The sequence below is a fragment of the Trichophyton rubrum genome (genome assembly GCF_000151425.1).
Source record: "Trichophyton rubrum CBS 118892 genomic scaffold supercont2.7, whole genome shotgun sequence".
In the NCBI taxonomy this organism is placed as follows: domain Eukaryota; kingdom Fungi; phylum Ascomycota; class Eurotiomycetes; order Onygenales; family Arthrodermataceae; genus Trichophyton; species Trichophyton rubrum.
Window position 1 is genome coordinate 1,118,887 of NW_003456422.1, and position 23,181 is coordinate 1,142,067.

A 23,181-nucleotide genomic window follows, 5' to 3' on the forward strand; every position below is an offset into this window, starting at 1 on the left:
TATATATATTCTCGTACTGCCCGAAGACGTTGGGCCGGGTTCAAGCCAGTAGACCGGTTCAGTGATTAAGCGTGAGTTAGGTATCAAACGCCGATAAAGTTCAAGCTTCAGTTCAGGCTGACGAGAGAAGTGTATGGTATATAGGCTGATGTAGGCCAAACTGAGAAAACGTTCACTGAAGATGGTACTCCGTTTGCAAAGGACGCTTCTAGCTGATATTGGGGGCAGAGACAGGCGAGTATTATATGCATCAAAAAGGCACACCCGCGTCTGATATCGAACACCGTCCAGCGGCCACCACCGTCTTGAACCCATGGCGATCAGTTTCTGTGGATCCAAGAAATCCCACCCACCTTCACAGCGTAAAATGGTAAGAAAAAGAAGAATGACAGGGGCAAGACGCTTGAAAGGGCCTATCCTGATCTGGTCCAACTGTGGAGGGCTTGGAGGAGGGTATGGCAAAAAAGCAAATTCTGGTCGGACAGAAAAGCTCCCCATAAGACTGATTGCCTGGCCTGACGAAGAAAAAGCAAGTGTGCCCTGCTGCTTGTTCCCAGACTCAGCATCTTTCGAGCGCCCACTTGCTTGTTCAATGATACGATGCTCGGCCCTTTCACTAGGACCAATAGCTAGTGGTCAGGGGTTCAAGCTAACGAGGTAGTTGCTCTGCCGTCAAATATCATGCTCTGCCGCAGGGTTTTAACTTAACGATCCAGCCAGCCAGAAGTAGCGTCAGACCCCCCAAAATACTCTCTGACATGTCCCAAAGAGCACTGACAATGGAGGCTGGTGGATCCTAAAGGCTGCATCTCGAGCTTTATGGAGTGAGATCTCCGAGGGTGAGGCGTTTTAGCATTCCCAGATGCCCGCCACAGATTGGGTTGCCTCAGAAGCAGGATGAATTAACGCCCATTCTTAGGCATAATGCCAAATCCTAGTATCTCGAGTTGGTCTGATGGAATACTGCATGGCATTAACTCAACTTGAGATGTGATTGTGGTTGTCCCTTTTCTTTTTATCCTGACGATTTTTTCTTCTGCTCGGTGACAGGCTTGAGGGCCTCGCGGAGCCTAGAGGGAGCAGAGGAGAGAGAATAGAAGAAGAAAAGAGCCATATTACTTCCTTCTCCATAGCCCTCCGTATCCACATGGCAAAGAGACTACATTTGCATCCACCAGACGCGGGGTGGAAGATAACAATAAACATACTCCGGGACATGTCAATATAGGTACGGGAGCCAAAGTACTTGCGTTATGGTTGACGGTTGCTAATCGTCCTGAAGACCAAAGACCGAGCGACCGATTATCGTCAGGAACAGTTGACCAAGTACAGATTTGTGGAGTGTCGACTTTGTAATTGCAAGGCAGAGAACCTTGATCTGGCATCGAATCTTCGTTTACTTTCAAGCCACTATCGACTTGCAAATTCAGGTTTTTTGCCTTGATAAAATTGCAATGGGAGTAAAAAAAGGAAGGAAAGGAAAGGAGCAAAAAAGAAAGGAAAACGATATCCATGCGTTCGGGCTTTGAGGCACTCAGAAGGCTATTCTGCAAATCGATCCTTACGAGGAAGAGAGATGAGATGCCAGGTTGAAGGACATGACAAGCGCGAACCGAAAAATCATTCTCGCAAATGCCAAAGGCTTTCCAATAATCCGGTCTCCTCGTACCATCTACGGAGCATCTCTGCGCTAAGCAGCCGGTTCCTTGGACCCCGAGCTCTGCGGTTTGGCCTTTTAAGGTTGAAAAACGTATATCAACTGGCTCTACCAAATATCTGCTGTCACACAACATCCGAGAAGAAACGATGGTCGAACTTGTTGCAGTAAATAAATAGATTTCTATCATTCTGGCACGATTCAACCCATCACCGGCCACCACCAAATCCCTAGTACATTGCCATCTACTAGGTAAAGTTTCAGTTAAGTCGAAACATGGCTGGCTTACGATCGAACGATCGGCCAACCACACGACTCGAAACTTGGATTTTGTGGGAATATTGACTTCGACTTACTCGATATATAACCTGGTTCCTTTCAATCACGACTGAATCTGACAGCAACGGGCATATCCTTTAGGGCCCTGATCTGCCGAAATACTGGGATAGTCTATACAAAAAACCCCCATACAAGAGAGAACACCACACCGTACAGACATGTTTCTTCACTCCTCAGGGTTTCTTATGACCCCCACCCCCCGCGCGCAGGCAGGGATATGTTGGCCCTAGCCTAGTTGTCTATTAAATCGATCGTTGCCACGTCGGGCGGTTGTCAGATCTGCTAGTCGCTCTCAAAAAGTCAGGTATCTGAGAGGTGGGAAAGCCATATTCATTCTCGCACATCGCCGTATCAAGGGCGACGACAAAATCCATAGCTAGGTAAAATGGTTAATACCGGGCTTATCTACTCTGGACCTGCTTGCCTGTTGCGGACAGACGGAGAAGCGTGTAACATGGGTCTAGATGACGCTTTTTTGCCATAAAGCCAATACAATGGCGGGTTCGAAGCAAACACTCCGACCACCCCAAATAATTGACAGCTCATCTAATTTTGGAGAAGGGGTAAAAAAGCAAACTAAGGAAACGAGAAAATGAACGAACAAACCTGCCTTTCTCTCGTTCAATATTCGGCATCCCATCCTTACTCTACGCCATGCCCCCAAGTCGTGGTAAACGTTACTGGCTAACATGATGGCCTCCCGCAGGTGCTCAAATGGCTTACAGCGCATGCTGTGGTGCAATGCATATAATCTCGGTGGTTTCAGGCTGCGCATAACATGCTCTTAATATGGAGCACTCTGTACATGCAGTGCCATAAATGACAGGTGACCCTTATCTGTTACCAATGATATAGTTCCGTCCGCCACTGCTGTTCATGCTTCTTACGTCGTGGTGCGTTTAGGATGTGTGGCCAGACTCCTGACTGCCAGACAGAACCCTGGAAGACAGCATCCTATAGAGATACAACCAGCAACAGTGACTTTCTCCAGGAAACAGAGAAGGAAAGAAAGGAAAAAAAAAAAAGACGAAAATGAAAATACAATGCCGATAACTCTATACAATATGGTTGGAACTCTGCCCATGAACCCCTGAAGTGCGGAGTATTGTTGCCGAACTTCATACTCTTGAGCAGGCCCGTTCGCCTGCCGGGTGCCAGCCCGAATTAGTCTTATGCATTTCTCCCGCCTGAGGTCGACATGATGGTGGTACAATAGGTCAACCTACTGTCTTTGCACCTCGTCTCCAGGAAATCCTTTTCGCCGACAAACCAGGAAACGTTGCTCTTGTGTCACAAACCGGTTTCTCTCACAGACCTTCAGTTACGTTTGACTAGCAACAGGAGCGAGCAGCAAATATCGTTGAGGTATACATATGCAGATGGAAAAGGTGGACAATATCAAGAAGGGGGAGCCAGCAGACCTAGATTCGTGGACTTCGCGACGTAAAGTGACAAATCATAAAACCAGCCTTGAAAAAGCAAATACATTCCTGATTTGATCCCTAGGTCTCCCTCTTCCTGGCGCACGGAGTCTATCTCAACATACCGACACAGAAAAGCTCCTCTCGGGATTCTAAGGGGCGCCGCCACAGGTCCCGATGGCCGATGCGTGTATGCGCGGTTGTCACACATAGCAGTTGCCCCCCTCCCCACGCACTTGTAAGGGTGTGTTTTGTCATCTTCCACCAGCTGTTTGTGCAAGGCCGATGCGCTGTACGAAATGTGTTAGTTATTGCACGATCCTGGGGTGATGACTCGACATGCTAAAAGTGTCACTCCACATCCCTGCCACCGCTGGGTGTTGGACTCGAGCGCAGTGCATAGATATATTCCTGCGTGAGATGCCCGAAAACGTCTGTTGAGAGTATCTGTGTCGTATATGCATGCGCCGTTCCGTCATGCGACCTCGATCGAGCTTTTTCTGTCCATGGCAAACAAACCAGCCGAAACATGCTGCGTGCGCATTGTGTATGAATAGTGCTTGATACACTATGTTAACCCAAACTCCATTCCCCATCCGGCCACAATTTACCTGTCGTTCAAGCTTCTGTATGGGCTAGCCCAGAAAGCCTCTTCCCCATAGACGGGCCGCACGTAAGACAGACACAGATCGGATGCCTGATCGACGGGGATTTAATAAATACTACGTTGTCAAAGTTCGCCGTCGACTCTGACCCTGGGAAGCCGCTTGACTCTTTGACAGAATCTCTTCCTCGGCATCTGGCCGTCTACAGTGCCAGCCATACGTAACTCAATTATGCCTGACTGGCAAACAGAAGCTCTCAGAAATAGCCCGCATGGTGGTATAAATTTATTCAGGGGCACCTGCCAACGAACGCTCAATTTTGACGGTAATTATGCTTGAAGCTCCCCAAATTTATCTCATACTATTATACGACAACTTGTTAGCAGTATTTTCGATTGGCAGCCGGCTTCTTTGTTATCCAACTTCTTCGCAGGGCCTTTATGCACGGCGTACAGTGTCTTCAGGTCGAGACCGAAGGCTGCGATCGTCTTTCGATGTCGGAACATTTTCCTGGTTTGATTACTCAGAAATGATGGAAGAGATCGCTATCTCGTTTTCTCTTTCCTGATTTCATTGCCAATGGCTTATTATACCCAGGTTCCTCCTTAGCCCACTGTTAGGCCGAGAGGGGGGGAGGACAGGCAGCATACTTGTCAATATGTGATGGACGTGACTTGTTGAAGACACCTCTCCTTCTACCTTTTTAGAAGCCAGGCTAGGTCTTTACAGAGAAAGAGGTGCTCTGTACAACCCCGCTGTAGATCATTCTGTGGCGTCTACAGGCGCAGCATATTCCATGGTTCAAAAGTGATAGTCAATGGTTCCAGAAATCTGGCGCCTCAGGTCTTACGGAGCTCCCGTACGTTGGATTTCCATATCAACGGGTACAACTGGGCAGGCCAGGGGAAAATCAGACCAACATCGTCCTCTACTGGGTAGTACTTATCCTGCCATGCTTATTTTACTTGTATAACCCTTTTTTCTTCCTTCCTTCTATAGAAGAGCAATCTGTCTTCTTTTTCCTGGTTCCTGGCCGTGGGCAGTTGACTGAAACCTGAAATGCTGTGCCCCAACTTCCCTGATTGCTGGCAGGAAAGAAATAACGGTAAACTGCTGCCGGTAGTGCCAAAAAGTACTGACAATATCCAGGCGGCTTGATATCAGTATTTCTCAGCATGACATGTATTATTTTCCCTGGGAAAACGACTACGTACAACCCGACACTCGAGCTCCCCTGCCTACAGGTAACCCTTGTAACAGTACCATCACCGAAACGGGTCAAAAATCCTAATAAAATCAAGTTTAATAGGTCAGTGAACGGCTTATACAGTGAAGTTGTTTCAATGTGGCTGCGTTCAAATCTTGTATAAAGGACAGATGGCATGGATAGACAACTATGACTAAACAAGACACACTGAGTTCACATTTTGTAAATGTGAGATGTAATGAAGGAATGAATAGATTGCTCCTAATGCTAACAGTTTATTCTATGCCAAAAAAAATGACCTCGAATTAAAATGTTAAAAATGATGGATGAACTCTAGAGATGAGACGCTGAGGATGCAGAGAAGAATGTATGGAATAGGAGTCTGGATGATGAAAAAGGAGATTTTGAAGTCATTCGTCTAGATATCGCCGAAGAGGGTGGTCGTTTGATAGAGGGCAGACTTTCCCGAAAAGTTCAATGTAGCTCAATTTACCAAGTCTCCTATTACGGGTGGTCAATATGGATTCATACTCAAATAAGGATAAGAAAAAGAAAATAGAACTAAGACATACTGCAATGTACTGGCCAGCCGCTTTTTTCTCTTCCCAGAAAATTCTTGCCTGTTCTGGGTTCAGGTTGCCCTTTGCAATGGCGACGTCAATCAACGCAGCCTCGACACCTTCGCCCATACCCTTGCTGCTGCCGCAGACGAAGACTCGCCCATCAAGAGAATTGATTACGAACCAGACCAAGTCTGCTTGATGGCGTACCTCCTCCTGCACGTATCTGCCTTCGCCTCGTCTGCTCTGGACGACCTTCTTAACTTCATCTTCGTGAACTCCCCATTCTCCAGAGTAAAGTTCGTCAAGCAAGGAGTCACGGATTCCCTGGAGCACCCAGACCTTGTTGGCGCAGTTAGCTGATCTGAGACGGCTCTGGACGAAGCCGCGGAAGGGAGCAACACCAACGCCAGCTCCAATGAGAAGCATAGGTCCGTCAGAGACAAATCGTCTAGCAAGTGGATTGGACATGAGTCCACGAAACATGGGGACGTGCAAGTTCAAGCTAGCTGGATCGATACCATCATTTTCGGCTGCCTGAATCTTTCGAGCTAGACGTTCTAAGAAACCCGATCCAACTCCTGTGCGGTACCCTCCATTCCAGTCGGGGCATTCGTGAACAGTCACAGCAATTTCAATAACTCGTCGTGGTTCTTTGCCATCAATGGTGCGTTGAATCATAGGATCCTGGGAGAGCGAGTAGAAACGAGGCATAAGCGTGTTCAGGGTGGAGAGAAGATGATCCAAAGGTGGGTGAGAGGAAGGAAATGCATCGAGAAGCTGCAAGACAGTGATATAAGGACCAGTACGGAGATCACAGAAAGCAGCCTGGCCCTGAGCAGAACATAGGTACATGAGAATTTTCTTCTCATTCTCATCCGATGCATACTCCGCGAGCAATCGAAGGAGCGGCTTTGTAGGAGGATAGCTCTGTAGGTCCGAACACCAGCTAAGAAGTTCACGTCTGGTAGTTAGGAGATCTCTAGGCTTTTCGTCTCCCCATATCGTGGGCCATCGACCCTTGGTGGTATGGAGTGTGATCTTTTTATCCCGTATGAATTTAGGAACCCCGAGACGGTTGAAGATGGCTTCAACGACAGCCTCAGAGTTACTGGGGCAAACACCAATGGCGCCTCCAACGACAAAGTCGACGTTTCCACCCTCAACTGGATAATCTGTAACATCGATATCGAAATGGTAAGTTCGTTTCTCAGCACCGGGTCTCGTCAACTCTCGTGCATGGTAAAGGGGAGCACGATACACTTCATAGGGTGCGTGTGGTTGGAGGAATCGAGGAGGATGATCTGCTGGCCCTAGTTTCTTTCCTACAGAATCAATTGAGGGAGAAGAAAAGGATACAGTGTTCTCTGGGAGAGGGGCTGTCTTGGTAAGCTTGCTGTCAAGGGAGAGCTCGCCAACGTATAGCCTCAAGCTCTCAAATGCAGCGTTCTTTGGCCGAACAACTGGGTTTGATGTGATAGATGGTAGAGCATTCTTGAGAGGCTCAAGCTTGCAGCATCCTCCTCCGCAACATATCTTCCCTAATAGGTTGGTTCCGCCGCGGATATCTCCCAATATCCTTTGGACATCCTCTGAATTCTGAGATATCAATACTGTGGATGCCCGCCTTCGGCGCTGGGGTATTCCATCTGACTCTTTGCTTTCAGTATATGCATCATCCAGCGCCGTGTCGCTGGACGGTTCTGTTATTGGCGTCAACGGGACGTCTGAATCAATAGACATTTCTGATGCGCCGGCTACCGAGGTTGCTGCTGACTGCGAGTCCGATGTACCCGTTGCCGAACGTCGTAGGAGGGTCAGATGCGGTATTGATGTAGGCTCTTCGGGGACAGGATCGTTTGGATGCGATGTAGAGGTGAGTGGGATAGGGACTGGCTCTTCATCAGGAAGAGATGATATTGTTGTCATTGTGTGAGAGAACCAGAGAGCCAAAGGGAAAAGCGTTCCAACAAGGGTATAGCTAGGGTAGAGGGAGCAACAATCAGCATCAATTCAGGCATGAACATGTCGATATCAAATAATATAAATCGGAAAGAAATGGATGTTTATAGAGGAAATTTCGGGGTTGGTTGGGTTATGATAGCAAGGGGCTGCATACCGAGCTCCAGAATGTGAACACAGCTCTCCGTACGTTTTTGATCAGATAAGTGGGGAAAGCATGAAAAATGCGGTTATCTGATGGCAGAAGATCGCCTACAAGATGGACGGCAGCATGTGTGACGCTGGAGTGGGAGAAAAGCCCTGGAGAGCCCCGGGGCAGACTGGGCGAGTTATATTCTTTCCCTCTGGCTTCTTTTGTCTGGCTGTCTGACTGTCGGCGGCCCTGGGGCGTCGAAGGCGAATTTTCTCCTGAGAAGAAAATGTCCCTAATCAGATCTTGCCGAGACTCCAGAGAAATACGCGGGATACGTAAATTACGATAATTACGGGGCCAGTCGCGGCCTGCAACACCCGTCCTTCGGATAACAGGCGCGGTCGGCTGCAGGTCCATCCGGCCTTGGTATCGACAGTGATGGGTCAGTTGCGTTTTGTCGGGCCTAGCACGATCGAACTCCTTGCCATCGCTCCCCCTGTCGTCTGCGCGGCCCATCAGGTGCGCCTTTGGTACACTTCAAATAGCCGATGTTGCCCCCTTAGCTGATTAGGTAACGTTCTGTAAATTACAGTACGGCCAGCCCACAGGTTTCATATCAGATCGCGCTATTATTGGCCGAAGTGCCGAAAGGGAGGTCACGCCATTATCAATCAGCGGATCAGATTAGATCAGATTATATAAGCGTGTAACATAAAGGGGAAGAGGAGGAAGAGGAGGGAGGAAAGGGACGAAGGGGAGTAAAGGAGGTGGATGATACAGAGATACTCATACGCCAGTCGAAGGGGAGGGCCAAGGACCAAAGACATGTTTCAGTCAGAAGAAAAGGGAATGCACATTTGCAATGGAGCTACGGAGTACAGTCTTCTCCCCTGCCAACAAGATACCGATCCTGGGCTGACACAGCGCCGAAACACGAACATGGCTCGTGCTCTCTGCGAAACTGTTCCAGATCTAAACCATTCTCGTTTATATGCATTTACGGGGTACTTGATGGGAAACCCACCGCCCGGCTCTTTGAGGTGGGATCCAGAAAGGGCCTGTACGGAGTAGTTGTCGTTGTCGAATACCGAGCAGGCGGCATCATGAGTGTGGTTGAGCGGCAGATTCCTCAGCTCTATTTTAATATCTCCTAGCAAACCTCGTCGTCTACTTGTTGTATATATACTAGGAGCAGAAGGTAACGAGCTGTGTGTATCCGTACCTCTCCCTTGCCAGCTTGAAAGCTGCCGTCCATGATGATTCTTGAATCAAACGACTCTATGAACCTCGTATGAAGAACCAGCCGTTTGCATATCCGCTGTTCTTATAGTAATCAAGTGAGAAAAATTTTTCAGAAAAAAAAAAGGGGGGGGGGAATTGGTTTCAATCAAACTTGGCTTTTGGATGTTCGCTGCTCATGATGCATGCATTCGGGTGGATCAACCGGAACGTTGAGTAGCCAGTTGCGGCATTTTCAGCCCCATGTATAGCGGCGATATCGGTATTCCTTGTCTCCATCTTGACAGAAACTTGGTCACCATGCCTTTCAAACCAAGATGGGCCTGGAAACTGTTTGTTTGATAGTAGCATCGTTGTTCCGTACACAAAATGGTTAATTTTTTCAACCGGAGAGAGTGGATAACCTCTCTGTACTCAATAAAGACCAGTTATGTTTGTATGTCAGTATCGATCCACGAGATGCGGAAACTATAATCTGATGTCGAGCTCGGCGCCCAGCGTCCAGAACGAATCCTTGCCTCCTTTCTCTGCCGCGTTGATCGTAGGCCGACTGCTCGGAGTTATTTGTTGCAAGACAGAGAGGAAACGCCGATACAGAGTGCAAGTGATTCACGATAGTCCTTGACTTTCTCAGGCTCGGCCATCTTCATTCCCCTTGGTTCAGAAATAAGCCACAGGGGTATTATTAGCAGGGTCTGATATTCCCCAGACTGTATTCTGGCATTATTGTTAGCCATTGGATCAGTGGGCCGGGCAGAGCTCGGGTGCACCCGCAGGGGATCTTTGGGTCCATGCTATGGTGAGCTAACTAACTATCTTTACCCACTTCTGGTGACTTCAACATGGCATGTTACTTTTGAAATCAAGAGAGGCCAAGTTTGACGTTTGTCCTGCTGTGTGGAGGCCAGAGTGGATGAGGTCAGGATATCATCACGTGAGTGGAATTTTCTCTAACTAAGTTGACTAACTTAACAAGAAGGCTTCATCAACGTCGAACACACCGCAGCTAACTAACAATTTTACCAACTCTACGTTCTGGATACCATATACCATTTAAGATCTATGAGTGACAAGAATATTTAAAAATCTATTCCATCTATTACATTCTCTTTTCCATGATTCGCTGGATAATGTCATAATTTATATATTCAACCGGCTTCGAATTTCGAGCGTCGGTTGGCCCTGCCGTTAAATACAAATATCCAGGATAATCATACCCTTTGTACCCTTAATACAGATTTTAAATATCCAGAACAAAGAGTGGCACAGGTCTTAACTTGTCTACGCTGTTCAATACCACTACGAAGTAGCACCAACCCAGGAATCTCCGATTACCTTTATTTATCACATTAGCTCCATCAGTTAATCCTACTTCAAATCCCAGGAGGGACATTCTACTCCAGATACAGTGTGGGTGTGGGGGGCCGAGTCTCCCGGGCCTGTGAATCTGGGCTTAGGGGTTTTTATATTATAAGTCGTTACAAGAGGGAGCTGGGTTTTGTCCAGAAAACAATGTCGGTAACTGGGTATGTTAACCATCCACGCTTGAGATCATCGACAACGGCAGAAGCTCATTATTACTTAGAGTGTACTATATTCCAAGCAATCCTGAGTTGCCAACGACAGCAACAAGAACCGTGATTGATCAGTTCAAAGCAATCCATCAGCCGGCCAGGCTTGGACGTTGGGCTCTAGAATTCAAACTCGTGAGAGACACTGCATCGTGCCTGCCAGCAGCAAACTTCCCCCATAATAAAGTGCCAACTCCGCGATATATGCATTTTCTATCACTTAGCCATTACCAAAATCATGGCTTCGTCCGAATCTCACCACGACCTGAGGTTGATCCGCTGGATCCAGCCGAGATGGAGAAACAGATGAACTCACCGCCATCTGTTCCAATACCAGCAACTGGGGTTTCTTCTCATTCGAAACCTTCAGCTGATAGTAAAGACTCTGATTTATCCTCTCAAAACGAAGCTTATACGACGACGATAAAGACATTCGACCCGCAGTCCTACCTATCCTTTTTCTCCATGACAACAAAATTCTTCCAGCCGCTCTGGAACCACCGCTATACCGTGGTTGTCACCTCTGGAGAAGCATATGAAGTAGGCGACTTTCGGGTCCGGATAGGCGAAGTTCGTCAGACAATGCCCAGGCCCCGTCTTCGTGGAGCAATCGTGGAAATTGAGTACCGTGGCCCAGGCCAGAGACAGTCGGAGCCAAATCTCACTCGAGAACCTGAAGAGGATTGGGATTTTGCTCCTCCTCTCCCACACTACCCACCCCGCGAGGTTATTATACCTACGGAGGAAGACTGGGAGCTGGGAGTGATGCTAATACGTGAGCTGTGGGATAATTTTTCAATACCAGGGGCTTCAGAATCAATCCAAGTCCCTGGATTAGGCCTCGAGAGGCGGGAATACTTTGACAAGGGGGGCGCATCAGCTCATACTGCACGCAAAAAGGCTAGCCTCGTTGGAGTTGACCTTGCGAGGCAGTACATGGATGTTTTCAAGTTTTACCGGTAGTCCATTCACTTTCAAACTAGGCATAGCTGTTGCTTAATCCACATGGATTGACGGTGCCTTTATATAATAAAAATATAGTATTGAAGATATATGACGGTAGGATTACGATATTTGAATGCTACGTTTATTCTCAAAAGCTGATGATTGGGTAACCGTAAACTGCATGAAATATGCGCTTGTTTCGAAGAGACCGTTAATAGTTGTATCCCTATTCGAATTCGGTGAATATACATTGAACATCACAGGAGCTGGGAAATCTTATGTAATTCCTTTTTTTTACCAATCTTTGTCCCACTGAGGATAGATGATGAACGTTAAAAGAAGGACCAAGACACAGTAATTGACTGGTTACTATAACCAAGGTCCATAAAAACAATGTTGTTGCCAGCATCCATCCACTGATGGGTAAAGTCGACAAGGCAAAACCGTAAAAAGCAAAAAGGGGAGGTTGGTGACAACGTAAAAATATGACCCTGTCGATATCTTTATGGAATAGTAATTAGATTGCTATGTGAACTTGGAGCCTACTTTTGCATCATGAGTTGGACGAATTCGTTATCTGCAGATACCCATTAGCAAAATCCAGCAGTAAAAAAAAAAAAAAAAGAAAGAAAGAAAGAAAAGAAAAGGAATATGATGCAGCAGTGAGAGTACTTACAATCAATTCTGCCATCACCGTCCTGATCGGCTTCACGAATCATCTCATCGACTTCGTCGTCAGTTAACTTCTCTCCGATCGAGGTCATGACGTGGCGCAGCTCGGCGGCGGAGATGAAACCGTTGTTATCACGATCAAACACTTTGAAGGCTTCTCGGATTTCTTCCTCAGAGTCGGTATCCTTCATTTTTCGGGCCATCATAGTCAAGAATTCTGTACCATAAAAGCGATTAGCGTAACATTCCTTTGTGCCATGAAAATCTTAACGACTGAGATCTGTAGCAAACTTTGAGGGTGGGTTGTTGAGCCCTGGAGTAAGTCGCACCTGGGAAATCGATTGTTCCATTGTTGTCGGCGTCAACCTCATTGATCATGTCTTGTAGCTCGGATTCCGAAGGGTTCTGGCCCAGAGATCGCATCACTGTTCCCAACTCCTTGGTTGTAATTTGGCCTATAGGACATAGCGTATGGGTCAACGCTTTTTTCAGGTCTAGCAGGTTACAGTCTCCGTTTGTTTTGGAGACGGAAAATCTCGCTACATACCATCGCCATCTTTATCCTATTTGATGGAGGAATATTTGGTTAGCTATCTGGCCGCACATTTCAAGGGCGGGGCATCCTTGAACGATGCCACTCCGGGGAGAACAAGGGGTAGCAGAAATAACTTACGAACAGGGAGAAGGCCTCCTTGTACTCGGACACCTGCTCTTCGGTCAAAGAGTCGGCCTATATACGTCAAGAGGAAACTGTTAGCTGACGAAGGGGCCTCGGTGGCCCTCTATGGATAATAGGGGGTAGGGAGAACTGAGGAGGGGTCGCAGGATGCGCAGGTCCACAAACCATGGTTTCTAGCTGGATATCGGTGACAGGAAGGTCTGGGTGAACGGGGGAGATAAAAGAACTTATCGCTGGCTCTGATGCTGAAGGTAGAAGCGCAGGAAGCTGGCTGGTCGTTGTCCTGTCGTATAAATAAAATAACACAGTGAAGTTTGGCTTTGAGAAGTTCGACCCCTCGGATCACGTTTGCCAAGACCTCTTCCCTCAGGTTGATCGCTTCTAATAATATAACCAAACAACGTCAGCTTGATGCAGCGATGGAGTGCTGGCCAACAAGCGGTTGTAACTATGTTATATATCCATCTTGTTTGCTATAGCCATGGCCTACGAAGCGGCTCCCTACCACACAGCCGCTAGTTGGGCGGTGTAGAGCAAGCAGCTGGGACAATGGTATGCCTGCAGGAGGCTGGCGAGGCGCCGCCTTGGGAGCCTTGGACCAGCAGTAAATAACTAGTTAGTTACAGAGTAATTAGTTAGCTATATAATAATTGTCAGTATGGTGTAGTTAACCAGCTAACTGACTGCCTAGGCAGCCAACCAGTTAATGCAGCAAGTTGGCTGATGACTATTCCTAGCTCCATGGAGCCTCTCCTATTCTATATAGGTGCTGCCACATACACCACAGTCCATCCAGCAACTAATATTGATCCTCTGGCCACTTTTTGTGCTAAATAATAGCTGTCCTTTTCCCTTGCTTTTTTTCCTTTCTTCTCCCTCTCTCTTTTCTTATTGCCCCTTTTATATGCAAAACTAAATGCCTGACTTGACTATCACGTGACCATTCACAGCCTTATGTCATGGGCTGCTCAGGTTTGATATAACAATAGACACCAGACAAGACAGCTGGTGAGCAGTGAGGAGACAGCAGACAGGCAGACACCAGGTAACATAGTCTCTAGTGTGCAGAATCCAGCCTCGCAGCTCCGGAGATACCCAGTTTCTCCCATGCTATGAGTTCTGTGAGCTTTTGTCCTCCAGGATCATGCGCAGGCATACCCCGGATCGCTGATCTATACTTTGCTGCCTTTGCTATTTTCTCTAGTTTTAATTGTTTTCCTTTTTAATACTTCTGTATCATAATTATGTGGCGGGATCGAACAAACCTGTAAGCTTATCTGTCCACTGGTGTGAACAAATATTGCATGGAAGTAGCTAACGTTACCATTTTAACTTGACATTGTTTAGCTATATCTCCTACCGGCAGTCCTTCGCACATCACCCTTCCAAGAAACCACGGCAGATCGGAGGCGCCTGGAGTGATCATGCAGATAGTACGGGAAATTCTGAGGAACGCCGTGGGCTCATGTCCGGCAGCGGATTTGAAGATGATGGAGACGCCGTTATAGAGATGGACTTGCTCCCGCCTCGGTGGATGGATGTGCAGGACGAAGTAACCGATTACCTGCGAGATATTGCCCAGAAGTCTGCAAAACTGGATAAGCTGCATCAAAAACATGTCTTACCTGGGTTCGGAGACGAGGAAGTCCGGAGAGAAGAAGAAGATATGATTGAAAGATTGACTCGAGATATCACGAGAGGGTTTCACGACTGCCAGAGATCGATACAGAGGATTGAGATAATGGCGCGAGAGGCACGAGAACAGGGCTCTGTCAACAAAGGTGAGGATACCATGGCCAGGAATCTACAGATTTCCCTTGCAGCACGGGTTCAGGAAGCTAGTGCAGGGTTCAGAAAGAAACAAAGCACATATTTAAAAAGTGAGTTGGAGACATGGGAGATGCAGTGTCTAATAACTTTTGTCTATAGTTCACGGCTAATGGTGCTTATTCTTGTGGAAACAGAGCTGCGAGGCATAGATGGAATGGTCTCACCCCTCGAACGATCTAGCTCTCCGGTACAAAACCAATACACGGATCCATCCCTAATAGAATCCGACGCGGACAAGTCGTATTCCCAATCAGCTCTCCAGCAAACGGCACAACAGCAATTGCAACTTGGCAGTAATGATGCCGCAATTGCCCAGCGGGAACGTGAAATCAATGATATTGCAAACGGCATCATTGAACTCTCCGACATTTTCCGCGAGTTGCAGACTATGATCATCGACCAGGGTACGATGCTTGACCGCATTGACTTCAACGTCGAACGGATGGCCCTCGACGTTAAAGGAGCCGATAAGGAATTAAAAGTTGTATGTTTATATCCGCTATATTCTACGAAAACATCCGAAAACTAATAGATCTCCCCAGGCCACAAATTACCAGAGACGAACCACGAAACGAAAAATAATACTTCTACTAGTCCTTCTGGTGGTAGCAATGTTCATTATATTGCTAGTCAAACCGAAGAAACGTGCCGCTGAGTCGGTTTCTCAACCACCGCCACCCCCTCAAGCATTACAAAATCCCCCACATCAAAGATCTCTCTTGCATGATGATACGCCATACACAATAGGCCCGAGACGAAATTCTGCTCACCATAGACTACTGGTCGACTTGTGGAATAGGGCGGACAATCTGTTACCCTCGTAATATAAACATCATTGGCTAATGATACAATTCTTCTGTTTCCTGAGCTTCAGTCATGACTCTCAAGCCCATTTTTATTGTTTCTTTCCAGCCTGATCGTATTCTCTCTCACTATTCATCTTAGAATATTGAAGGGAACAGGTTCAGGTCCTGGCTCACTTCTCAGCGCTTTGTACAACGTTCTACCGTACATATATAGTTACGATATCGATATCTAGAATACCCCTTCAATAACCCTGAAGAGTTCTCTACTATACTTCTTTTTGACCGTAAGCTCTGAGCATACTCGTACTTCTCATGGTAATAAGTTTGTATGGCGTAAGCGTAAGGACTGCTCATCTTGACTGCCTTCTGGAGCGAATAATAAGACACTGTCGACCTACATATACAACATAAAGTACATAGAGAATGGAGAAACAATAGTACAACCAACCAACCTAGCCAGCTATATTAAACATTCCCAACAAATGGCCTGGAGATGACGAAGCCGTCAGATCCTTGCATGCATAGCCGTACATAACATAACCTTCTTGGGAACAAATTTAGTCCATATTTAGTGCTTGCTGCTTTCTTGCCTCAATAGCTCGGCTACATCTGCGTCTAGATCAGCCATAGCGTCTCCCCCTTCGAATTCAGGGTAGTTATCCTGGGCGTGACTGACTTTCCGCTTTTTAGTGGCTAGCTCACTGGTCGAAGAGTCGTTCGAGGGCGTGTTAGCGGCAGCTTGGAGTGAAGAGAGTGTGGCATTCAAGTCAATGGAAGCCATTTGGGCTTGATCTCCAAAATCCCCCGTTGCTCCACTGGATGACGCCTTTATATGACTGGGTATAGTGGATGGCTGCTGCTCGTCCTGGTTGTTTGAGCTGGGATTTAGCGTGGGTGATTGAACCGGAGTCAAGGCCTCAACTGGGGGTGGCGTAAGGGCCTCAACAGCAGGAGCTTCCGGCTCCTCTCCCCCGAACGAGTTCTTGTGGTCTGACCACGCTGCACCTCCATTTGATTGTTGCGCTGATGGATCATCTGCGGTAAGTCCACGAATGATGGCGTCTTCAACATCTCGTTTCTTGTTTTCCGTCTCTGTTCTACGGGACGATAGTTGCTCAACTTGGGATTTCTCCTTTACCAAAGCTGCCCTGTTGGTGTCGAGAACCTTTTCAAGCCCCTCTATAAGTGACTGACGGCACTTTATAACCTCGGACAAGGAGCTTTCAGCATTAGCAAGCGTCTTGAGAAGCGTGCTTAATCGAGCTGCATATACGGGAGGAGTAGGAATCTCAGCAGATGGACCGTTCAGCTTGTCATATTCGGTGTTTGCAATTGTCACAGTAGCGTTGGATGAAACGGAAGCCTTTGAGGTCGCAATTTGTAATGGAGCAAGAGGCTGGAGCTCCTGAGGCAGTGAACCTGGAGAATTCGAGAAGAGGGAACCACCTAGGAGAGGCTTCTTCCCCGCGGGTTTAGACTTATCGATCTCTGGAATTTCCAGTATTAGCCCACTATGTACACTGGGGAAGATGTATAGCGCATTATACGGTAGGTACACACCTTCGACCCGTGCCTCAACGGCGTCTTGGATAGGTTTCTCAAAAATGGAACGCTGTCTCCAGACTTCTACCACACGTCTCAACTTCTGTTGGATCTCGTTTGAAGCGCCCTTGAAAGCAGTTGCAGTCGCATCCGCAATAATCTATATTGTATCTGTTAATTGCAACTCTGGCAGGTTAAATGGTCTAATCGAAGGAGAAACCAACCGGCGAGAATGCAATGAGAAAGTCCTCCTTGCGTCTTCCCTTTGACTGCTGAGCAACCTCTGTCAAGCCAATCTATTAGCTTCCCATCCCGAGCAAGAGGAATACAAGTAGCATACCATTAGCTAGGTAGATAAGATTGAGCCTCTTTGGCGGATTTGCATCGCGTAGTTTCTCTAGCCAAAGCTGGGCTGTCCTATCTGCGTGTCGCCTATGTTCAACGACCAAACACCATCAGCCTTCTACATATAGTCAAAATTTACTGCACGAGGGGACCGATATAATGTTCTTTTCTTACCTATGAAACATGACCCATTGGGCAACAGTGACAATGGATTCCTGCGTCTCGTTGAGAGCTGACAGCTTTGCCTTCACGGCATCGTCAGTATAGGCCATTGCGACCACCAGAAGAGAAACCTGAGGCGCAAAGTATTGTTAACCGAATATAGTTTCAGCGGGCGAGCGAGGAACAACGAGATTGAGGCCCTTCCTTTGCCGTGCACTCGTCGCAGTGAGTGTTGAAGCAGCTGTTTGTTGTTGCTGTGGTTGCTGTGGTGGCTGTTGTTGCTGTTGCTGTCGTTGTTGTTCTCGGAAATTGATTTGAAAGCTGATAAAACCGGCAGATCAGTCACCGCCTGCCCAGAGCGGACGCCTATTGGCCCCTTTTGAAGTGAAAGCTCCAACAACATCCGCTGGGCCTCGCTTTGATAGTTAACCAAAGCCACGACGACAACAAGGAGAGCAGAAGCCGAGCCAGGACACGACGCGGTAGTTGCAGAGCTTGGAATGAGAGACAGCCGCCGATAGACCTTCTTTCTGTCGTACTCGCTTTATTTTGTTATCTGTTTTATTAACCGGCTTTCTTCCTTCTTACGACCTTATTACGCCTCTCTTATCTCTCTACTTTAGTGCCACAGCTCAGGCATCATCGCCATGGCCGACCGATTCCCTGCCCTTGATGACATTACTGGAGGTAGGAGAAATTCTAAAGACTTGCTAGGCGTCGGTTTAAGTACCAGTTATAGAGCCAAGCTGACCGCGGCGGCATTACAACAGACCAGCCAATTCCAGCCCCGGAGGGATCAGGCAACAAAGCCGGCGAGGACGACAGCGATTTCCTTGCTCGTGAGCGTGCAGCATTAGGAGATGACGCTGATCAGTTTATCCTGGCCAGTGATAACAGACCCTCTGCCACAGTCGAAGATGACGATTTGCTTGGAGGAGGAGGTGGTGGTGGTGACGACATGGTGGCCCATGATGATAACTCTGGATTTGAATCGAGCTACCCAGCCATTGAATCGCAGAACGAGGTAGGCACTCTGCCTTATATGATGTTCTTCCTGTCACTCTAAATTAATATCGCTTTCCACAATAGAACGTAGCTCCTGGCGGCACCATCACCGGAGTTGACTCGCCCTTCCAACCGTCATATTCCGCTCATAATCAAGAGCCGGAGGAGGAGTCGGAGGCCATCCGGTAATACCCCCCTCGTTTATTCTGCGCATGCTATACCCACAAGACACAAAAACAGACGAGTAACTGATTTGCGGGTTTTAGTGAATGGCGCGAAAAGCGAGATGCAGAGCTATCCCGTCGGGCGGAGGCATCTGCTGAGAAGAAGGCGGCAACCGTCTCTAAAGCTCAGCAAGATATTGATGATTATTACGAATCCTACAACAAACGTACTGACAAGGCCCGCGAGCGCACTCGAGCAGAAGCAGAGGAGTTCCTCGCAAACAGAGAAGATACCGCTGCCGGTGGAACAAGCTGGGAGCGGATTGCCAAACTTGTCGATGTTAGTGGAAAGGGAATCAAGGGTGGCGCAAGTGGTTCTGGGAAAGAACGGTTCAGAGAACTTCTGCTGGAACTGAAGAAAGACGAGAACGCTCCAGGAGCCACTGGGGTTTAGCTTAGATATAAAAAAAGCCGTGCATTCCCTAACTACCACCACAAGTAATATCTACCTATTCCACCTGGCTTATGACCCAAGGACCATAATTTCTTATTTGCACTCTTCTCTGGTGCATTCTCGCCTTGCTTTCTTGACTCTTTATTCATACGGTGGGAAACAGCTGGGCCAGAATATGTATAATCAAGTCTTTAGTGCCTGGCTTTGGCAATGGGACGGGCATACTGCTACAAATCCAAAGCATCCAACGAGGCAATATAAACCCAAGTACAAAATCGCCGAAGCAAACCAAATCCGTCATTATACATCCAAACAGAGCTGGTTTAGTATACATTTTCGTGTCCCAATGCAAAGCTGTCTACAGCAAATTGGAGACAACCCATTTCATGAATTCTAACCATAGTGCAATGAAGGCAAAAAAAAAAAAAAAAGATACTGAAATCTGGACAAAGATGATGAAGACAGCAGGGGAAAAGCGAAAGTATGTAAGCGATGGTACAGGAGCTGTCCATAGATATGCAGCAAAGATTGTATGCAGTTTGGGTATATGATAGCTCAATCCCTATGACAATAAAAGCCGATAGGAGATAAATATAAATGAGGAAGTAAGAACAGGTTATCAGTATGCTTAGCTCGCAGAACCTCCATTGGGTAGTGGGAGAAGCTTTTCTTGCGAATCTGGTCGCTCCTTGAACATTATGTCTTTCAACCAATCTACCACCTTGCCGCACTGGGGTTCGACGTAGGTAGCCCACATATGAGCAACGAGGTAAAGAACAGCGTAAAATATTGGCAGAATAAAGATGAAGGCCATAGGGCTGGTTCTTCCGAGCTGAAGGAGTTCACCCTTCTCATTCCTTACTGGAATTCGTCTAGCACTTTCTCCATACACCATCCAGGATAAGATGGTTCTAATCAGAATGTTATGGAGCAAGTAGACAGGGAAAGAGACACGCCCGAGGAAGTTGAAGAGGGGCAGGGTGAGAAAGCGTCGTGCGTTCCTTGAGAAGAATATGCCCAACATCAAGGTGCAGGTTCCAAGAGATGAGGCATAGCGGCTGTGATCTGCATTTGCAGGAGTGATAGCGACAATAAAGGAGCGGATAGCGGCAGACCACCATGCCCAGGTTTGGTTATTTTGAGGGAATCCCCAAATAATGAGACCGAAGAAAATAAGTATACTAGGGACAACTTTCGGGAGCATTTGAGTAGCACGGGAGCCGTAGTCGACCTGAAGTTGAGCCAAGATCATACCGGGGAAGATGTTGATACCAACAAGATCTATGTGGTTAAATATTAGAATAACATGAGATGAAATATAAGGACGTTAGAGGAAAAAGAAATAACTCACGGTCGTTAACAAGCCAGGCATAAGCCCACAAGAGTCCTGTTACAGCATACCAGTAGCGTCGCTTAACCAAGGTAAGAGCCAAAAGTGTAAGATAGGTCCTGAATGAGGCGCTGAGAAAAAATTTAAGCGTCCAGTGTGTTCCGTCATATACCGAGGCGCCCGTATGCCAGAAATATATTAAGTTCCAGATCAGGTTGGTAACTGCTTCGCCGAAGGTTGCGGTAGGAGCAGGACTTGTAGCACGAATCCAACTTGCATCAGCTCTCTGAGCCATACTGAATGCTCCCATATGGCACAGTGCCCACGCAATAACCGTAGCAATAGCCGTAGGAACCATCAGGCGACCGGAACGAGTAAAAGTGCTTCTGGCGAGGTTTGTGAGTCCGACATAGGTATTATCGGCACGGGCGTTTTTGACGGGGTTGATAGAATTGACAAAGCCGGTAATAATGAAAAATATCGCAACGGAGCCTCTGCCACCAACGCATAATCTAAGAATCGGGAGTTGAAAAATACTTGACGGGCCACCGTCTGACAACGCAGGGTCATGGAGCCATGGAACGAAGGCGGTGCATAAATGGCCTGTAACAACAATGAACGAAGCGACACCTCGAAGACCCTGAATATATATGTGTCAGTGAAAGTAGACATAAGGCTCTCCGGGCAGGATGCACTTACATCGACCCAGTTATCATCTCTCTTTTTGGGAGCCATAGCTGCTCACAATAGCACCGAAGGAAGCCCTCCACCAAAAGAATAGAAAAAAAAAAAAAAAAAAATTCCAGATACAGGTAAAATTTGAGTTGTCCTAACAAAATCTCATCCTATCCTCCCAGAGGAACTGGATCTTGAAGACCAATGGTAAGCTGTGAACTGCCTGCAGTCTGGCAGGCCGTATATTATTGAGGTTGAATTTGATACCGGGACGCCAAAATGCTGAAAGAACAATAATAAATATATCTAAATGAAAAGGGCTGCGTGTATATAAATGCCAAATGATGGAATTGTCCAAACACGGACCAACAAGAGAAGGTGAATTAGCGAAAGAAGCCTGGTGAAGGGCTATAAAGCAAGGAACTCGCTGTGATGTTAAGACGAAAGTCAGCTCGCGGGTGATGGTTGCTGCGATTTCCAGGGCCTGAAGGATGTTTGGAAACAGCCCTATCACATGACAGTGCTACCAAGGCTATCGCTGGTGGACAGGTACCAAAAGGCCAAGAGGGATTCGATGTTAGCTTGGCTTTAGTTCCTTTTTATGCTCGCCTCCCTCCTTAAGTAGCCTCCACTTGAGCCGGCGTCCAACAGTACTCGGTGCGTAGGAAGTACCCCGAAGGGAGTACGTGGCAGGTTCTATGCCTTGCCTATGACTTATCAATACCCTGGGTTGAGAGAGCGCGATCATCTGAGATTGTCGCTCTTGGTACGGGGCGCTCTCTTTCGCTGTTACATGTGTCGTATGTATCTGTTTCTCCTTATCTCCCATTTCCCTGGCCTCCATGGTACTCATTTCAAAATCTGCCCTTTGGTGCTTCAATTATTCGTTCATTCGTTCTTCCTTTTCGGTCAGAGTGCCTGGTACTTTTGCGGGTTGTATTCGGTACTCGGTTTACCCAGCGAAGGACTTGGTGCAACCAGAAGCGCCAGGTTGAAGCGTCGTTTGGCTCTGCTTTCCGGAATCTCACCCCACAAAAACCATGCAGATATCCTCAAGGGTTCCACCTTGGCATTCCTCCGCCGCTCTTGGCACAGCTCCTAAAGCGCTGTTTCATGTTTGTATCCAACTGGTGTTCTTTCCTCCCCTGACGCCTTAAATCCGTCAATTTGATGTGATTTAGCCAATAAGTACCTTCGTGCCAAAGGGGAAGTTGATGCTGGATGATGCTGGATGATTGATGACAACCAAGTGGAGGAGGACATTGGAGCGCCATGGTCTGTGTCTTGGTCTTTTTTTTTTTTTTTTTTTTTTTTTTTTTTTTTTTTTTTCGCGATCTTTTACAAGTCCTTTCGTCACCTGTACCCCGTAGTATCCGTACTCCTGTGAAGCGTGGTTGCCCCGTAGTAATCCTCTGTGCAGCAAGTACCTTTTTCCAGGGGCTGTGCATATTCGTGTGGCTGGCAATAGCGCACTCTGAAGAACTTGCCACCTTCCTGGCCTTTCATTGTGCCGCCCGGCAAAAGACCTCCGAGGTCGTCGGTGTCTCAGAGAACTGCCATCTGGCGGGCTGCGGCCATCAAATAATGTATTAGTGTGTCATCTGTCGTGTGGGAAGCGGTCTTTCTCGATGTATCGGCCTGTCCGTGATATCCAGAGACGGGCGATGTGTTGATGTACGGAGGAGCGAAGTCTCCTCGTACGGAGTCGATTGCGAAGTCCATCATAATTATATATCTCTCTCAATCGTAATGGCTATGGCTATCAACTGGCTGTCCTCTTTGCTTGTCTGCTTGCTTTCTATCTTGATTGTTTGTCTGGAATCATACATCGGAAGGACAAGCAAAGGAAGTTTTTGGACGTTCCTGCTTCCTGATTGG

The 23,181-nt window shown here is 47.3% G+C and overlaps 7 protein-coding genes across 11 annotated transcripts; 3 read left to right on the top strand and 4 right to left on the bottom strand.

The window, feature by feature from the left end:
- Window positions 1-3,659: 3,659 nt before the first annotated feature.
- Window positions 3,660-8,111, bottom strand: TERG_06390 (uncharacterized protein). Of its 3 annotated transcripts, XM_047750186.1 has the most exons (3): window positions 7,909-8,111; window positions 5,802-7,770; window positions 5,467-5,730 (listed from the first exon to the last, which is right to left on the bottom strand). In XM_047750186.1, exons 2-3 carry the CDS (start codon window positions 7,716-7,718, stop codon window positions 5,719-5,721), a joined length of 1,929 nt encoding a protein of 642 aa, XP_047606903.1. In that variant the 5' UTR covers window positions 7,719-7,770; window positions 7,909-8,111; the 3' UTR covers window positions 5,467-5,718. The 3 variants fall into 3 exon arrangements, with proteins under 3 accessions (XP_047604596.1, XP_047606903.1, XP_003233401.1); XM_047748610.1 differs by having other exon boundaries at window positions 3,660-7,770; XM_003233353.2 differs by having other exon boundaries at window positions 5,802-8,111.
- A 1,154-nt stretch (window positions 8,112-9,265) lies between these two features.
- TERG_06391 (uncharacterized protein) lies at window positions 9,266-11,712 on the top strand. Its single transcript, XM_003233354.2, has 2 exons — window positions 9,266-10,649; window positions 10,709-11,712. Exons 1-2 carry the CDS (start codon window positions 10,636-10,638, stop codon window positions 11,655-11,657), a joined length of 963 nt encoding a protein of 320 aa, XP_003233402.1. The 5' UTR covers window positions 9,266-10,635; the 3' UTR covers window positions 11,658-11,712.
- A 469-nt stretch (window positions 11,713-12,181) lies between these two features.
- On the bottom strand, window positions 12,182-13,158 carry TERG_06392 (calmodulin; the record flags this gene model as incomplete). Its single annotated transcript, XM_003233355.1, has 6 exons — window positions 12,182-12,216; window positions 12,316-12,528; window positions 12,641-12,766; window positions 12,859-12,874; window positions 12,985-13,041; window positions 13,156-13,158. The coding sequence occupies 6 exons, from the start codon at window positions 13,156-13,158 to the stop codon at window positions 12,182-12,184; spliced, it is 450 nt and encodes a 149-aa protein (XP_003233403.1).
- A 1,076-nt stretch (window positions 13,159-14,234) lies between these two features.
- On the top strand, window positions 14,235-15,644 carry TERG_06393 (uncharacterized protein; the record flags this gene model as incomplete). 3 transcript variants are annotated; one of them, XM_003233356.1, is made up of 4 exons in its annotated part: window positions 14,235-14,257; window positions 14,338-14,870; window positions 14,955-15,304; window positions 15,363-15,644. In XM_003233356.1, 4 exons carry the CDS (start codon window positions 14,235-14,237, stop codon window positions 15,642-15,644), a joined length of 1,188 nt encoding a protein of 395 aa, XP_003233404.1. The 3 variants fall into 3 exon arrangements, with proteins under 3 accessions (XP_003233404.1, XP_047606905.1, XP_047606904.1); XM_047750188.1 differs by lacking the exon at window positions 15,363-15,644 and having other exon boundaries at window positions 14,955-15,349; XM_047750187.1 differs by lacking the exon at window positions 15,363-15,644 and having other exon boundaries at window positions 14,338-15,349.
- Window positions 15,645-16,194: 550 nt separating this feature from the next.
- Window positions 16,195-17,785, bottom strand: TERG_06394 (uncharacterized protein; the record flags this gene model as incomplete). The annotated part of the gene is made up of 4 exons (XM_047748611.1): window positions 16,195-17,328; window positions 17,393-17,451; window positions 17,509-17,600; window positions 17,688-17,785. The coding sequence occupies 4 exons, from the start codon at window positions 17,783-17,785 to the stop codon at window positions 16,195-16,197; spliced, it is 1,383 nt and encodes a 460-aa protein (XP_047604597.1).
- Window positions 17,786-18,322: 537 nt separating this feature from the next.
- On the top strand, window positions 18,323-19,298 carry TERG_06395 (uncharacterized protein; the record flags this gene model as incomplete). Its single annotated transcript, XM_003233358.1, has 4 exons — window positions 18,323-18,362; window positions 18,446-18,699; window positions 18,765-18,865; window positions 18,947-19,298. 4 exons carry the CDS (start codon window positions 18,323-18,325, stop codon window positions 19,296-19,298), a joined length of 747 nt encoding a protein of 248 aa, XP_003233406.1.
- Window positions 19,299-19,926: 628 nt separating this feature from the next.
- TERG_06396 (uncharacterized protein) lies at window positions 19,927-20,986 on the bottom strand (the record flags this gene model as incomplete). The annotated part of the gene is made up of 2 exons (XM_003233359.2): window positions 19,927-20,579; window positions 20,650-20,986. The coding sequence occupies 2 exons, from the start codon at window positions 20,984-20,986 to the stop codon at window positions 19,927-19,929; spliced, it is 990 nt and encodes a 329-aa protein (XP_003233407.2).
- Window positions 20,987-23,181: the final 2,195 nt, after the last annotated feature.